The sequence below is a fragment of the Macaca mulatta genome, chromosome 12 (assembly GCF_049350105.2).
Source record: "Macaca mulatta isolate MMU2019108-1 chromosome 12, T2T-MMU8v2.0, whole genome shotgun sequence".
NCBI lineage: Eukaryota > Metazoa > Chordata > Mammalia > Primates > Cercopithecidae > Macaca > Macaca mulatta.
In genome coordinates this window covers 124,497,711-124,515,473 of record NC_133417.1, presented here as the reverse complement: position 1 = coordinate 124,515,473, position 17,763 = coordinate 124,497,711, and the positions used below count along the sequence as shown (strand labels likewise).

The 17,763-nt window shown below is 50.1% G+C and overlaps 1 protein-coding gene across 4 annotated transcripts; it reads left to right on the top strand.

Moving 5' to 3' along the window:
* The first annotated feature begins 12,194 nt into the window (after nt 1-12,194).
* Nucleotides 12,195-17,119, top strand: TUBA4A (tubulin alpha 4a). 4 transcript variants are annotated; one of them, XM_015111122.3, is made up of 4 exons: nt 12,195-12,612; nt 14,599-14,821; nt 15,115-15,263; nt 15,506-17,119. In XM_015111122.3, exons 1-4 carry the CDS (start codon nt 12,583-12,585, stop codon nt 16,475-16,477), a joined length of 1,374 nt encoding a protein of 457 aa, XP_014966608.1. In that variant the 5' UTR covers nt 12,195-12,582; the 3' UTR covers nt 16,478-17,119. The 4 variants fall into 4 exon arrangements, with proteins under 4 accessions (XP_014966608.1, XP_001101117.1, XP_014966609.1 ...); XM_001101117.5 differs by lacking the exon at nt 12,195-12,612 and adding an exon at nt 12,910-12,972; XM_077957665.1 differs by lacking the exon at nt 12,195-12,612 and adding an exon at nt 13,447-13,620.
* Nucleotides 17,120-17,763: the final 644 nt, after the last annotated feature.

Here is a 17,763-nt window from a genome sequence, read left to right as displayed (position 1 = left end):
CATCTGGACTCCCAAGGTACCGTCACGCCAGATATCTTGGGCCCACTGGGACCCTCACTTGCATGCTTTCTGCCTGCCTCACCCTCCCAAAGTGCTGGGATTACAGGCATGAGCCACTGCACCTGGCCTATTACTGTTCTTAACCTGTTACTATGCCTAATTTATAAAAGCCCCTTCTACTCACCATGCTGCCTGGACAGGGGCTGGCTGGGGTCCTGTCTCTCTGTCTGCTGCAGGATAGTGAGCAGGGATGGATCTATGAGAGGCCTGCAGCAGCCAGCCTCCTCTTTATACTCTCTGGGTGGCTTTCAGCGGGTGTATGTTGTTAGAAACTGCCTGGGAGGGCAGGGCCTGTTGACTTGGTCACAGAGCACCAGGCAAGGACTGGGCCTGCGCCCAAACAGGGGATCCAGCTGAGGTGGGCAGAGGAGGGGCCAGGGCTAGTAACTCCACACAGGTATCCAGGCCCCTGGGTACATGGTACCTGTTGTCAGTCACGCAATCCCATTTCCTGGTGGCATAGCCTGCACTTCACAGGTGGAAGACGATTTAGAAATCAAGGCCCTGAGCTCCAGCACCGCCCCCACCCATTAAACCCCCTGCACTCCCCTGCCCTAGGGTTGGTGACGACTGTAAGTCAAGTGTGGGTGGGACTAAGAAGATTCTCTACAATGATCCAGAAATGATGAGTCCTCAGCCAAGAGATCAAGCCTCAGGACATCCTGCTTGAAAACTCAGAATATCATAGAACGAGCAACCTAGTGCTTGGTTTTAATCCCACCTCTAATAGCTACTAGCACTTAACTTCTTTTTTTTCTCTGTTTCTCATCTGGAGAATGGGGAGAGGTAGTATTATGAGGTCTAAACAAGGTAACCTTTCTTAAGTGCTTAGTCCAGAACGGCTGTTGCTCTCCAAGGGCAAAGCAAGAGCAGGGCCTCAAGGCACTTCCTAAACATCTCCTCCTAGCCCATGGCAAGTCGCTGCTGCTCTAGCCTGGCCTTATGTCCCCAGAAAAGGAGTCTCCTGATCGTCTTAGGCAAAATTCTGAAATAAAAAGGCTAGTCTCTAGCATTTGTATCCTGCTTTATGCATTTTTTTTTTTCTTTTGAGAAGGAGTCTTGCTCTGTCACCCAGGCTGGAGTGCAGTGGTGCAATCTCAGCTCACTGCAACCTCCACCTCCCGGGTCCAAGTGATTCTCCTGCCTCAGCCTCCTGAGTAGTTGGCTTTACAGATGCCTGCCACCTGGCCCGGCCAATTTTTATATTTTTAGTAGAGACACGGTTTCACCATGTTGGCCAGGCTGGTCTCAAACTCCTGGCCTCAGGTGATCCACCTGCCTCGGCCTCCCAAAGTGCTGGGATTACAGGCGTGAGCCACTGCACCTAGTCTTCTTTATGCTTCTTAAGGCACCTTCTCCCCATACCTCCTTTGAATCCCTCAACAACTCTGTGAGGTAGGCAAGGCAGGGCCTTCCTTTCCCAGGATGAAGAAAAGGAAATTGAAGTCCCTAGTGTCCTGCCTGAGGTCACGTGGGGATTAATTAGTGCTGGAATTAAGATTCATCTGGGACTCGGGTTCTGCTTCCCCTCTTTCCACAGCAGCCCCTCCTTGGTCTTTATCTCCTTCCTCCCAGTCTTCAGTTCTGTGGCCAGCCAGGGTCACTCCCTTCTGTACCTGTCAACTCTCTTGCCTCCTGCTAGCTTCAGCATCTTTGTTTGACTAAACCAGAACCCTGGTTAAATTTATTTTGTCCCCAGCTCTGTGTCTGCACTCACCCAGTTAAACAGTGGCCATAGAAAAATCCAGAACCATGCCGACTGATGTTTTGAATGCATGGCCACTAGCCTCAAATGGACCCTCATGTTGCTCGGAAACCACACCACACAGTAGCCCCCCACTAGCCACAGCTTCACTTTCTGCAGTTTCAGTTGCCTGCGGTCAATCATGGTCTGAAAATATTAAAGAAAAAGTTCCAGAAGAACACAATATGTAAGTTTTAAATTGCACGCCATTCTGGGTAGTGTGATGAAATCTAGTGCTGTCCTACTCCATCCTGTCTAGAACATCCCTGTTTGCAGGGTATCCACACTGTAGATACTACCTACCCATTAGCCACTGGGTGGCTGGATCCCTTATCAGATCGACTGTGGCGATGCTTCTGCTCATGTAACCCTTATTCTACTTCATAATAGCTCCACAGCTCAAGAGCAGTGATGCTAGCATATTATTACCATCGCTTTATTTCTCTATATCATTATTGTTCTTTTTTTTTCTTTTTCTTTTTCTTTTTTTTTTTTTTTTGAGACAGGGCCTCACTCTGTCACCCAGGCTGAAGTGCAGTGGCGTAATCTCAGCTCACTGTAACCTCTGCCTCTTGGGTTCAAGCGATTCTCCCACCTCAGCCTCCCGAGTAGCTGGGATTACAGGCACATGCCACCACACCTGGCTAATTTTGTATTTTTAGTAGAGATGGGGTTTCACCATGTTGGCCAAGCTGTTCTCAAACTCCTGACCTCAAGTGATCTGCCTGCCTCACCCTCCCAAAGTGCTGGGATTACAAGCATGAGCCACTGCACCTGGCCTATTATTGTTCTTAACCTGTTACTGCGCCTAATTTATAAATTAAACTTGGTCATAGGTATGCATGTATAGGAAAAAACAGTATATAAGGTTAAGTACTATCTGCAGTTTCAGGCATCCACTGGGGGCCCTACAACATATCCTTGTAAGTAAGGGGGGACTGTTGTACAATTCTCCAGTCCCTCTTCCAGATAGCAGCCAAAACCAGAACTAGGTCTGCCAGATTTAGCAAATAAAAGTATTTTATATAGCAACCCTATCCAGGAGGTAGTTGCTAATGTGAATTTTTCAGCCACTGTGTTACATAGTGCAGTTGAAACAGGGGCTTTTTCAGAGTCCCTCTCATCCCAGTAAGCTAGGGAATGATCTCAAGTTGGTTAACTTTGGCTTTGGTTACAGACTGAAGGTTAGAACTCTTCTGTCTCCCACCTGGAACAAAGAGGCCCAAAGAGGAGACCCAGCCACCCAACACATCGAAGATAAGAAAGCTCAGCCTTCTACTGGGTTGGCCCATGAAACCACGGACTTCAGGAATTATTGTCCAGATGGAGTGATCTGGGGCCCAGAGGGCCCACTGGGCTCAAAAATCTCTTGTGTAGCACTTAAACTTCTCCCAACTGGCCTTGGGAGTTGGACTCTCAGAGTCAGCCTAGGTATCACTAACCCCAAAAAGAAAACTATGCTAATGGCAGTCAGCTGCCTTACATAAAGAAAAGTGAAAAGACTGAGTTTTGTGATCTTGGCTCACTGTAACCTCCTCCTCCTGGGTTCAAGCAATTCTCCTGCCTCAACCTCCCAAGTAGCTAGGACTACAGGCATGCACCAACACACCCTGCTAATTTTTGTGTTTTTAGTAGAGATGGGGTTTCACCATGTTCGCCAGGCTGGTCTCAAACTCCTGACCTCAGATGATCCACCTGCCTTGGCCTCCCAAAGTGTTGGGATTATAGGTGTGAGGCACTGTGCCTGGCCAAGACTGAGATTTTTAAAGCATTTTAATGCATCTGGTTTAAAACATAAGAGGCCGTGAATACTCTTAATTTCTTCAAAAAATGTTGAGTGCTTGCTGTATGCCAAGCACCATTTCAGGTGCTAGGGATACAGTGATGAACACAAAAGTTTATGCTTTTTTTGTAGGGGGGATGGAGTTTTGCTCTTGTTGCCCAGGCTGGAGTGCAATGGCGCTATCTCGGCTCACTGCAACCTCCGCCTCCCGGGTTCAAGCGATTCTCCTGTCTCAGCCTCCTAAGTAGCTGGGATTACAGGCACATGCCACCACGCCTGGCTAATTTTTGTATTTTTAGTAGAGATGGGGTTTTATCATATTGGTCAGGCTAGTCTCGAACTCCTGACCTCAGGTGATCTGCCCACCTCAACCTCCCAAAGTTCTGGGGTTACATGTGTGAGCCACCATGCCTGGCAAGTTTATGCTCTTAAGAAGCTTACATTCTAGCCTGGGCAACATAGTGGGACTCTGCCTCTACAAAAAAATTTTTTTTAATTAGCTGGGTGTGGTGGCACATGCCTGTGGCTGCAGCTACTTGGGAGGCTGAGGAGGGAGGCTCACTTGAGTACAGGAGGTCAAGGTTGCAGTGAGACAGGATCATGTCACTTGCACTCCAGCCTGGGTGACACAGTAAGACCCTGTCTCAAAAATAAATAAAATGGAGCTTTTATTTTCGTGGGGAAGACAGACAATAAACAAACAAGAACATTCCAGATAGCAATAAGCATGTGAAGAAAACAAGGCAGGATAATGGGACGGAAAGATATGCAGGGGCTGCTATTTTAGACTGAACAGAGAAGAAGCCACTCTATAAGAAGGTGATATTTGTTTTTGTTTGTTTGTTTGTTTGTTTGTTTGTTTTTGAGACAGAGTCTCGCTCAGTCGCCCAGGCTGGATGGAGTGCAGTGGTGTGTTCTCGGCTCACTGCAACCTCTGCCTCCCGGGTTCACGCCGTTCTGCTGCCTCAGCCTTCTGAGTAGCTGGGACTACAGGCGCCCGCTACCACGCCTGGCTAATTTTTTGTATTTTTAGTGGAGACGGGGTTTCACCGTGTTAACCAGGATGGTCTCGATCTGCTGACCTTGTGATCTGCCCACCTCGGCCTCCCAAAGTGCTGGGATTACAGGCGTGAGCCACCGTGCCCGGCCAGAAGGTGATATTTGAACTGAGGGCTGAATGGTGAGGAGTCAGGGAGGCAAGATCTGGAAAACGGTGCTCTAGACAGACAGAATAAGCAAGTGCAAACATTCATAGGTGGGAACCAGCCCAGTGTGTCCAAAAACCCAGAGTGAGGAAGGGAGAGAGCTGCAAAAAATGAGATCATAGAGGTGAGGGGCCTTGGAAGGAGAATGGCTTTTATATAAGTGTAACGAGAGGGTTTGAAGCAAGCGTCATTGCCTAGCTTGTGTTTCAGAGAGATGACTGCAACTGCTGTGTGGAGACTGCATTAGAGTTCCAAGCCTAGAGGCAGGAAGCTAGTTCAGAGGCTTCTGGAGGCATCTAGGAATAACGGGATGGTAGCAGGGGGTGGTGAGAAGTAGCTGGGTTGGCAGTAAAGTGAAGGACATACTAGTGTAGGCGGTGGCAGAGCTTCTCAACAGCCTTGCCTGCCCCTGCCCCAATTCTTCGCTGGCAAGGTCCTGATTTTATTTGAGTATTCACCCTTGCTCAAGGAAGACGGCTTTCCCCCAGACCTAGGGGTGTGTACAGATTAGTCCAAACCATCCATGGCCATTTAACTCCCTCCCTCCAGTGACTGGTTTAGGCAAGAGCTAGTGAGATAGAAGGGGGAAGTCTGCTAGGGCGCTTCAAGGAAAGGTTTTTCTCCCGATAAAAAGAGATGTGGGAGGAAGCCCCCCATTTCCTGCCTTAAGACAGAGTCATATAAGGACATGATACTTAGAGCTGCTGTATCTTGTGTTCCTGAGGGAAGATGTCACCCGCTCTTTGAGGATGACAGAGCAGAAAGTTAGAAACACTGGAGTTATTGGTGACATGACTGAATCAACCCTGGAAAGGCCCTATACTCAGATTTCTTGTGGAATAATAAATACCCTCATTGTTCAAGCCACTGATAAGTTAGGCTTTCCATTATTTGCAGCCAAAAAATTCTAACTTAAAAGAGGGAGAGGGGAGAGAGAGGAAAATGATCCTAAAATAAAGATTTTATCTATTTATTTATTTTTATTTTTATTTATTTATTTATTTATTTTTTTGAGACAAAGTCTCACTCTTTTCCCCCAGGCTGGAGTGTGATGGCGCAATCTCTGCTCACTGCAACCTCTGCCTCCTGGATTCAAGCAATTCTCCTGCCTCAGCCTCCTGAGTAGCTGGGATTACAGACACCTGCCACCACACCAGGCTAATTTCTGTATTTTTAGTAGAGATGGCGTTTCATCATGTTGGCCAGGCTGGTCTCGAACTCCTGACCTCAGGTGATCTGCCCACCTCGGCCTCCCAAAGTGCTGGTATTACAGACATGAGCCACCGCACCTGGCCAATCCTAAGATTTTAACTCAAGTACTTGAGAGGAAGATGATCACTCAGACTGGGAAGCCTAGAACAGAAGCAGTTTTGGCAGGGAGTGGGGTGAGGGTAGAAAACAGAGTTCCATGTTGACTGTGTTATGTTTGAGTTGTCTAATGGACTTTCAAGTGGAGATGTCAAGAAGATAATTAGTCATATGAATCTGAAGTTCAGAGGAGAGGTCGGAAATGGAGATATAAATTTGAGTCATCAGCATATATATGACATTCATTTCTTTTTATCCTATTCTTTCACTATTGTATGGGAGTGTATATACTCTAGTTCTATTCCTTTTTAAATAATTCCAAAAATGTTACAATAACTTGTTATTATGAATATTAAAAATATACCTAAAAGTAGAGATAATATAATAAAACCTCATATATTCATCGCCAGGCTTCAACAATTGCTCCTTCAGGGAGAAAAATAAATGAAGGAAATAAGAGAACCTGAGACTGGGTTATGGGGAACACCATTTAAAGTTAAACTATCAGAGGCCACCAAGAAGGAGGGGCCAGGACAAAAGCTAGGAGCCAGTGCTGTCATCGAAACCAAGAAAAAAGAATTTCAAGAAGGAAAGAAGAATCGACCATGTGAAATGCTGCTGTGAGTGGCTGAGAAAGATGAAGATGGAGATGTGTGGCCTTTGGATTTGGCAAGAGGCAGGCCACTAGAGACCTTGGCAAAAGCGTCTCAGCAGGGCATGTGAGTCAAGTCTGCAGGGAGAGTATTGAGGGGTGAATTCATGGATATGTGTTGAATAGGGCTACCCGTTTTGTAAAGGCTGTGCTGTGAGAAGGAGGATGGCTGGGAGACGTTCCAGTCTGGAAAAACTGAAGGGTGAACATCACTAAGGCTGTGACTACCTCTCCCAGATGGAGTCAGTGCAAACATTTTAAACTTTGAATACCTTGCTGCTGTGCTCCAAGATAAAGGTGAGACGCTGGGAAGGGGTCAGAAAAGATGGAGATGATAATGGGAAGGGAGAAGACGGAGAGAGACGCAGAGGGAGAGTACACATGTAGGTAGATGGGCTGAAAAGTAATTCAACAGGAGAGTGAATTAGAAAAGTAATTCAACATCTGGCAGCATTTTCTAGATTCTGTACATGTCTGTGAATGTCTAAAAGTTTTTAATCTGGTAAAATGAACCATTACCTGCATACTCACCCAGAGTTTATGGCCCTAATTCTGGGGATCTGTATACATCCTGAGGACACACACACACACACACACACACACACACACAAAATCAGAAGCAGAATCTGTATTTCACTAACATGCCCTGGGCATTTCTTTCTTTCTTTCTTTTTTCCAGATGGAGTCTCGCTCTTGTTGCCCTCGCTGGAGTGCAGTGGCACGATCTCGGCTCACTACAACCTCTGCTGCCGGGTTCAAGCAATTCTCCTGCATCAGCCTTCTGAGTTGCTGGGATTACAGGTGCCTGCCACCATACCTGGCTAATTTTTTTTTTTTTTTTTTTTTTTAAATTTTTGGTAGAGACGGGGTTTCACCATGTTGGCCAGGCTGGTCTCAAACTCCTGACCTCGCGATCTGCCTGCCTCGGCCTCCCAAAGTGCTGGGATTTCAGGTGGAGCCACCACTCCTGGCCACCTTGAGCATTTCTTCCTGCACCCATGTCTTCTCCATTTTGTCAGCTAGAAAGCATGCTCGAGGGTTGTAAACTCTTAGCTACAGTGGCCAGGGTATCATAAATGTGTAACGTGGGCTGATCGTATGAAGTTAAAGGACAACAGACACGTGTGTTCTGTGTCAGGGAGACACAGAGAGTGATGAGGACTGTGGCAAACTGGAGGGAGCTTGTTATCCATCTTAAGATGGTAGCTTCTGCACACCTCTGTTGTTGTCATATTATTTTCCTACTGTTACTGTAACAAATTATAATAAAAATCATAGCTTAAAACAACACAAATTTGTTATCTGCCAGGGCAGGAGTTCCGAAGTCCAAAATGAGCCAGGTGGGCTAGGCACAGTGAATCATGCCTGTAATGCCAGCGCTCAGGGAGGCTGAGGCAGGCAGATCATTTGAGCTCATGAGTTCAAGACCAGCCTGTGCAACATGGTGAAATCCCATCTCTACTAATACAAAAAGAAGAAGAAGAAAAAAAAAAACTAGCCAGGCGTGGTGGTGCACACCTGTAGTCCCAGCTACTCAGGAGGCTGTGGTGGAAGGATGGCTAGAGGACGGGAGGTGGATGTTGCAGTGAGCCAAGATTGTGCCACAGCACTCCAGCCTGGGTGATAGAGCCAGACCTCGTGTCCAACAAAAACAAAAACAAAAACAAAAACAAAACAAAATTGGGCTGGGTATGGTGGCTCATGCCTGTAATCCCAGCACTTTGGGAGGCCAAGGCAGGTGGATTACCTGAGGTCAGGAGTTCGAGACAAGCCTGGTCAACATGGTGAAATTCTGTCTGTACTAAAAATACAAAAATTAGCCGGGCATGGTGGTGCACACCTGTAATCCCAGCTACACGGGAGGTTGAGGCAGGAGAATTGCTTGAACCTGGTAGGTGGAGGTTGCAGTGCACTGAGAGCTGAGATCACACTACTGCACTCCAGCCTGGGTGACACAGAGAGACTCCATCTCAAAAAAAAAAAGAAAAAAAAAAAAGCCCAAAATGGGCCAAGTGCAGTGACTCATGCCTATCTCAGCAGTTTGGAAGGCTGAGGCAGGAGAGAGCTTACAGCTAGAAGCTCTAGACCAGCTTGGGCTGGTCTAGACCAGCAAGACTCCATATCTATAAAATATATACAGTGTGTGTGTAGTGTTTCTTTTTTTTTTTTTTTTTTTTTTTTTTTGAGACAGAGTTTCGTTCTTGTTGCCCAGGCTGAAGTGCAATGGCACAATCTCGGTTCACCGTAACTTCTGCCTCCTGGGTTCAAGCAATTCTCCTGCCTCAGCCTCCTGAGTAGCTGGGATTACAGGCATGTGCCACCGCACCTGGCTAATTTTGTATTTTTAGTAGAGACCGAGTTTCACCATGTTCGCCAGACTGGTCTTGAACTCCTGACCTCCAGTGATCTGCCTGCCTCGGCCTCCCAAAGTGTTGGGATTACAGGCGTGAGCCACTGCGCCTGGCTGTATGTATATTTTTTTGAGAGAGAGTTTTACTCTGTTACCCAGGCTGGAGCGCAGTGGCTCCATCTCAGCTCACTGCAACCTCCACCTCCTGGTTTCAAGCAATTCTCCTGCCTCAGCCTCCTGAGTAGCTGGGAATTATAGGCTCCTACCACAATGCTTGCCTACTTTTGTATTTTTAGTAGAGACAGGGTTTTACCATGTTGGCCAGGCTAGCCTCGAACTCCTGACCTCAAGTGATCTTCCCACCTTGGCCTCCCAAAGTGCTGGGATTATAGGTGTGAGCTACTGAACCCAGCCATAATATATATATCTATATCTATCTATCTATCTGTATATATATACACACACACACACACACACACACATATGTATATATATGTATATATATAGCTGAGTGTGCTGGTGCCTGTCTGTAGTCCCAGCTACTAGGGAGGCTGAGGTGGGAAGATTGCTTGAGCCTAGGAATTTGAGAGCAACATTGCAGTAAGCCATGATTGCACAGCAATCCAGCCTGGGCAAGAGAGCAAGATCCTGTCTCAAAAAAAAAAAAAAAAAATGGGTCTTACAGAACTAAAATTAAGGTGTTGGCTGGGTTGCCTTCCTTCTGAAAATTCTAGGGGAGAATCTATTCCTTGACTTTTCCATCTTCTACAGGCTGCCCATATTCTTTTACTCATGGCCCCTATCCCTCGTGAAAGCCAACAATCACATCATTCTGACCTCTACTTACTTTTGACCTCTTCTTTATTTCTTAATTTTAATTTTTTGGTAGAGACAGGGTCTCACCATGTTGCCCAAGCTGGTCTCAAACTGCTAACCTCAAGTGATTCTCCCACCTCAGCCTCCTAAAGTGTTGGGATTACTGGCATGAGCCACCACACTAGGTCTGACCTCTTCTTCTTTGACTCTGACCCTTCTGCCTCCCTCTTTCATTTATAAGGACCCTTGAGATTACACTGGGCCCACCTGGGATAATCCAGGATCATTTCCCTATCTCAAGATCTTTACCTTAATAACATCTTCAAAGTCTTTTGCCATGTAAGGTAACAGTCACAGGTCCTGGAGATTAGGATGTGGATATCTTTGGGGGGGGGGACGTTCTTCTGCCTACCATCTCTGAAGTGAAACAATTCTTCTGACACACATTTAGCAAATGCTAACCAGATGTGCTAAGCACTATGGTAGGCACTAGAAACAAAGATGAATAAGACACAGTCCTTACTTGCAATAGTTTGCTATCTATAATAGCAAGATGGACATGTACACAAATAACTACAGCATGATGTGCTATATGCACTAAAATAAATGTCACAGGTACTTACACAGTGCCTTGATGAGAATATGTACATCTCTAAATTCATCTGATACTCACAATCTGAAGTTGTTATCCCAGTTTTCCAAATGAAGAATCTGCACCTGAAGGTCAAAGAGGTTTAGGGTTTTTCCTAAGATAGCTCAAGTCTCTTACTACATTCATTCTGCTAGGATAGGAGAGCACAAGGAAAAAGAGGTTCAGGGAAGGTGTGCAACCTACTGCCATGTGTCCTGTAGTCACCACGGATGCTTCCTTTGTAGAGACCATGACCTTATTCCCCAAAGCAGCCTCATTATATGCCCCTGTCAGTTTGCTTTTTATGAATGAGTCTTGTTCTCCCAACCAGAAGGCAAGTCTACTGGGAAGAGAGACCTTGTCATATTTCACTATATTCCTTTCCATGCCTTGCCTATTTTGTTGCTAGAGAGTTGCCATCACGAGTTCTTTCATGGTATTGTGTTGTGTTGTCAGGTGATGGGGGAGGGTCGGGTGAATCCTTTCCAAGTGATGTAGAGCCGGGAAGACAGGTTTCTTAAGATCTGCAAACCAGCAGCACCTGGGGCACTGCCAGATGACTTTCCCCAGTAAAGGGAGACAATTAGAAAAGGCAAGGCAGGCCGGGGTGGTTGCTCAGGCCTGTAATCTCAGCACTTTGGGAGGTTGAGGTGGGTGGATCGCTTGAGCTCAGGAGTTTGAGACAAATCTGGACAATATGGCGAGATTTTGTCTCTACTAAAAATTAAAAAAAAAAAAAGTCTGGGCGTGGTGGCTCACACCTGTAATCCCAGCACTTTGGGAGGCCAAAGAGGGGGGATCATCTAAGGTCGGGCGTTGGAGACCAGCCTGACCAACGTGGTGAAACCCTGTCTCTACTAAAAATACAAAAATTAGCCAGGCGTGGTGGTGCATGCCAGTAATCCCAGCCACTCGGGAGGCTGAGGCAGGAGAATTGCTAGAACCCGGGAGGCGGGTGTTGCGGTGAGCCAAGATCATGCCATTGCACTCCAGCCTGGGCAACAAGAGCGAAATTCCATTTCAAAAATAACAATAATAATAATAAGCTGGGCATGGTGGTGCACGCCTGTGGTCCCAGCTACCGAGGAGGCTGGGGTGGAAGGATGTGGTAGAAGGATGGCCTTGAGCCGGGAGATGGAGGTTGCAATGAGCTGAGATTGCACCACTGCACTCTAGCCTCGGTGACACAGCAAGACACGGACAAAAAAAAAAAAAAAAAAAAAAAAAAAGAGAGAGAGAGAGGGAAAGCAGAAGTAGCTTGAAAAGATAGGGTGGGGAGAATGGAATGAAATGTAGAAAGAAGTGCTTCTGCGGAGACCTGGGGCAGAGTGCTGAGACCATTAACGTGCAGGTTGCATATCCTGCTCTTGGCTTAGAGACAGAAGACACCGCGAAAGAACCATCCAAGATATGAGAATCTCGATTTTCTTCTTTTCTCTTCAGAGTCAACAGATATTTTGTTAGCTTACAACAATGTTTCCACTATGACATCACTGTCTCCTTTTCACCCACGAAAATGTCAAGGACTCAGTGAGGTTAAGTCACTTGCCCAAGGTCACACAGGGTAGCCTGGAAGAGAATCCAGGTCCTGAGGTCTCCGGGTCAGCACTCCCACAGTCTGGCAGCAGGTGAGCGGGCAGGTGCCCGCAGCGAGGGCATCATAGTGACACCGCTGATGACGGGGCCACTAACCCGCGAGCCGCCGGCAAGCCGCGGCAGATTCCGGGGTCGGCCCGGGCAGACAGGCTGCGGGGCTCGACTCTGCGGGAGGGCCTAAGGCATCGGCACTCTGGGGCTCAGGCTGTGCAGTTCTGGGTCCTCGGCCGCCCACAGGCGTCGGCGAAAGCCTGCCGCCCGGGCCGGGGACCAGGAAGCGTCAGGCAGCTGGCAAGGGTTCCCCGGGGACGCGCCACAGCCTCACAGCCGGCCCGAGTCTCCTGGGAGGCGGGGCTGGAAGGGTATGGGTGAAGGCCAGTTGAGGCCGCTTGGGAAGGACAGCCTCGCCTGCTCCCGACCTAAGTCGGAACATCTGGATGACCGGTGCCTCCAGGACGCAGGTGCAGGTGAGACTCGCCCTGCCACAGCACCCTGCGTCTCCGCGGAGGCCCTAGGGAGCCCAGCGGGTAGGCTTAAAACGAAGAAAGAATGGTTAAAGCCCGAGTCGCGACTCTTAATCCCAGCCCGACAGGTGAGGAACCAGTGCGCAGCTTGGGTAGGGTACGCGGCCAGGCTCCTCCCCTCGGGGGGCCTCTTACCCCTCCTGGGAGGCGTGGCCTGCCGGCCGCCCAGCCCTTAGTGGGCGAGCGGGGAACGCGGGCCCCGCCTCCCGCCTATAAGGGCGGTGCGGCACTGCAGCTAGCGCAGTTCTCACAGAGACCCGTCACCCCGACTCAACGTGAGACGCACCGCCCGGACTCACCATGGTGAGTGCGGCCCCGCCGGGGTCGCGCCAGTCCCCTAATTGCCCCTCTCCTTTGGGGAACTTTCCTTCCAGGCATGCTCGGGGACCTCCACCAGGCGTTCCAGGTCTCCAGGAGGTGCGAGGGTTTTGCATCCTCCCTCCCCAACCCCCTCCTGGTGACTTTGGCCGAGCCGTGTAGTTCACCTTCGGTGGCTGGGGTTGGGGCTTGGGGTAGAGTGCAACTCTTCAGTAACAGAGAGGAACCCTTCTGGCACTCTGCTCCTGCCTTACCGAGCATTTGTGTCCCGACTCTGTATGAGAGTCACACGGGCCTGCGCCCCGTCCTTTCCGCGGGCGAAAGAAGACGCGCTTGGCTGCCCTCTTGCATCCCCAGTCCCCGGTCCCCAGCACTGACCGAGCACGTGCTTGGCATTAGAAGGTGGAAGGGGGTCGGTTTACCTGGTGCCACATCCCCCTTTCCTCTGTGTGTGCATTCCAACTATCCACAGAATCACCCCCCACTCGTGACTCAGCACCCCGCTTCTGAGCTGAGAGGGGTGGTGGGAACGGAGTTCAGCCTCCTGAAGCGAGCTGGCCCTCTCCAGCCGGAGCCCGGGTGCGCGGATGGGCAGAGACAGCTGGCGCTGAGCACTGCGCGGGCCGAGGCCAGGTTGGGGGGGAGGGGGAAGAGGTGCATGTAGGGGGTGGTATTTATAGCCCAGGAGCGGGGGCCGAAACCCAATCCCCGCTTTGGGCTGGGAAATAACTGGAAAGACTCCACCGGGAGAGCGGATGTAGGGCTGGGCTGCAGGATGGCGCCCACCCTGCCCTGGACAAGGCGGGTTACCTCTGGGGCCTAACCACAGGTTCCACTTCCTTTTCTGGGTATTTGGAAACCGTCACCCCGCCATTTCGGTGTGGGAAGGGCGCGCGGGACCTGCCGGACTTTAGTGCTTTAGGGGTTAATTTGGGGCTGACAGGGACGGAGCCTAAGGCAGTGAGTGTCCCAGTACCCTCAAACCTTGTTGCTGGCCCCTGCTGTCTGAGCTTACAAGCATTACCGTCGCTATTTCCGTGCGGGCTGACACGGGAGATGAAAGTGGTGAAGACACCCAGGGTGTGGGGGTGGAGGTGGGGAGAGGAACCAGATGGGATTGATCCCCAGAGCCAGATAGGATTTAAAGGTGAGGGAGGAGGGCATCCTGATGGCGTGTGGTCAGTTGATGCCAGATTGGATGGTTGAGACACCTCTGCAGCTTACAGGAAAGAAAGAGGGAAAGGGTTCTATGAAGTCTAGCTGTTCATACTCAAAGCAAAGAATCAAATGGGGAGGCCTCTAGCTGTAAACCCATACCTCTAGGAAACCTTTTTTCATGTGGAGCCACAGAGCTCACTTGACAGATTCCCCACTGAGAAGTGGGCTAAGAGGTTGGCCTGCCCTGCTGGGTGCATCCAGGTGGGGAGTCCTGTACCTGGGAGCCCGGGCAGGCTGCTAGCCTCTTCTCACCTCTGCCCAGCCCCAAGCCTCCACTTTTGCCAACTGAGTCATCCTAGCTGGTAGGCAATAGGGTGGAAGAGAGACTTGCGAGGTGAGGTGAGGACTTGTTAATGTGGGGCTCATGCTGCGTCCCCTCTCTCTATCCCTCAGCGTGAATGCATCTCAGTCCACGTGGGGCAGGCAGGTGTCCAGATGGGCAATGCCTGCTGGGAGCTCTATTGCTTGGAACATGGGATTCAGCCTGATGGGCAGATGCCCAGTGACAAGACCATTGGTGGAGGGGACGACTCCTTCACCACCTTCTTCTGTGAAACTGGTGCTGGAAAACACGTGCCACGGGCAGTTTTTGTGGATCTGGAGCCTACAGTCATTGGTGAGAGAAAGTGGAGACAAAACTGAAGGGGGTGGAGCATGACTCAAAGCTTCTCCCTGGACAGAGAGGGTATTTAGACCAGGCATTCCTGGCCCTGAAAATTCCTAGCCGTATTTGAAGCTGCAGAAGGCAAGCTGATCTCAGACTGGCCTGGGCAGCCGGTCTGGGTTTCTCTCACACACTGATATCTCAGGCTGGCAGGAGGATGAGTCCTCCATGCATCTGGCCACAGCTACCACCCTGGGGGAGGAAGGTCCCTGCTGAGCATAGTTTTGTGGTTTTTGCTCTTCCAGATGAGATCCGAAATGGCCCATACCGACAGCTCTTCCACCCAGAGCAGCTCATCACTGGGAAAGAGGATGCTGCCAACAACTATGCCCGTGGTCACTATACCATTGGCAAGGAGATAATTGACCCAGTGCTGGATCGGATCCGGAAGCTGGTGAGAATTTGTCTTGGGAGGGAGGGAACTTTTGAGACTGTGCTAATGGTCAGGAGTATTTTTTTCAGATCCCTTTCAGGGAGTCATCTCTAACTGTACATGGTCTCAAATGTGGTGCTGCTATGGCATCCTCAGTATTTGCCCTGACTGCTGATGTATCTTGCACTTTATGCAGCCGGGTGATAAGAGTCCCTCAGGCCCCTCCCCTACCTAAACAGTTATTTCTCATTCTTGCCTTTCAGTCTGACCAGTGCACAGGACTTCAGGGCTTCCTAGTGTTCCACAGCTTTGGCGGGGGCACTGGCTCTGGCTTCACCTCACTCCTGATGGAACGGCTCTCTGTTGACTATGGCAAGAAATCCAAGCTGGAATTCTCCATCTACCCAGCCCCCCAGGTGTCTACAGCCGTGGTTGAGCCCTACAACTCTATCCTGACCACCCACACCACCCTGGAGCACTCAGACTGTGCCTTCATGGTGGACAACGAAGCAATTTATGACATCTGCCGCCGCAACCTAGACATCGAGCGCCCAACCTACACCAACCTCAATCGCCTCATTAGCCAAATCGTCTCCTCCATCACGGCTTCTCTGCGCTTTGACGGGGCCCTCAATGTGGACCTGACAGAGTTCCAGACCAACCTGGTGCCCTACCCTCGCATCCACTTCCCCCTGGCCACCTATGCACCAGTCATCTCTGCAGAAAAGGCATACCACGAGCAGCTGTCGGTGGCAGAGATCACCAATGCTTGTTTTGAGCCTGCCAACCAGATGGTGAAGTGTGATCCCCGGCACGGCAAGTACATGGCCTGCTGCCTGCTGTACCGTGGAGATGTGGTGCCCAAGGATGTCAACGCTGCCATCGCTGCCATCAAGACCAAGCGCAGCATTCAGTTTGTGGACTGGTGCCCCACAGGCTTCAAGGTTGGTATCAACTACCAGCCTCCCACTGTGGTGCCTGGGGGTGACCTGGCCAAGGTGCAGCGTGCCGTGTGCATGCTGAGCAACACGACAGCCATCGCTGAGGCCTGGGCCCGCCTGGACCACAAGTTCGACCTGATGTATGCCAAGAGGGCGTTTGTGCACTGGTACGTGGGTGAGGGCATGGAGGAGGGTGAGTTCTCCGAGGCCCGTGAGGATATGGCTGCTCTGGAGAAGGATTACGAGGAGGTGGGCATCGACTCCTATGAGGACGAGGATGAGGGAGAAGAATAAACCAGCTGCCTGGAGCCTGTTCACTATGTTTATTGCAAAATCCTTTCGAAATAAACAGTTTCCTCGCACGGTTTCTTGTCCCCTCTGAGTGCTTGAGCTTCTGCTGCCTTCCCCTTCATGCTGCTGCTGCTCTCACTGTTTGCTGTTCATGACCCTTATCCCTTCCGTCGAACGTGAGACCTGCAAAGGGGCCCTTGCCAGGCCCAGGAAGCATAACCCCAGGGACTTTAAATCGAAGCCCTAGGGGTATTCAGTATAGGGAGGAAATGAGGACCAAATCCAGGCACAAACTGTTGAAGGATGAGTCTTCAGTTCCTTTTCAAGTAGGAGTTTAATCCAGTGGTTTCTGTCTTTGAAAGTTAGACTGCTACCCTGTTCTTCCTGCTGCCTCTACATTTACCAACTCTGGAAGCAAGGCTTGGCCCAGACTCCTCTGTGCATTATGAGGGTTTGGGAGTGGGGCTGGGCTGGCCCAGAGTTCCTGGGCATGGAGCCACATCATAAGCTTGGGGGATGGGAGGGAACACAGGCAATCTCCTAGAGTTGTTTGTGCCACTGCACCTCTGAGCAGCTTTGCATAGCTTCCTGTCTTGCTGCTTTGCTGGAGCTGGGGCTGTGCCATTAAAAGTCAGGTCATCTCCCCTCTGTTTGTGATTTCTTTCTGGCCTCAGCCTCCGTGCTAGCTGGTGGGAGACTCCTGCTAGGGCCCTGGGGAAAGCTTCAACTTTGCTAACAGGAGCCCCAGGCCCCATGCTGATGTCAGCCTATGGGGTAGACATGGTTGGGGGGAGGAGGCTTGGATCGCAAAAGAGCAGGAGATGCCAACCCTGCCCTTGCCTTTCTTTCCTGGTGTTTCAGGGAACAGTGCTCTTCCCTAGGGAACAGGTTTGAAGCCCAGCTAAGACAGGGCCCCTGTTTACTCAGCAGAGTAGGCAGGAAGTGGCAGCTGGATACTGCCACACCACACTGCCTCATTAATCATTAACCATGTATGAGCTTGAACGATCAGGGAGACATGGGCCAAAAACAGTTGCTGCTGCCACCTCCACTCCCCTTGCCCCTAGGCTGAGGATGGGAGACCTGTAATCTCCCCGTACCAAAGCTTCCTCAGGTGTCTCCACCCAGAGGCCCTTGCCTGGCAAACCGGCTGGGCTGCTCTAAGCTACTCACCCCAGGAGTGAAGGAAGGAAAGAACTAGTTGAGTGCTTTTAGGGGGCCCTGGTTCTTGACACAGGCAAATGCCAGCTTGAGCCCAAGCAGCTTTAAGTTTTGATCTAAGACGAGCT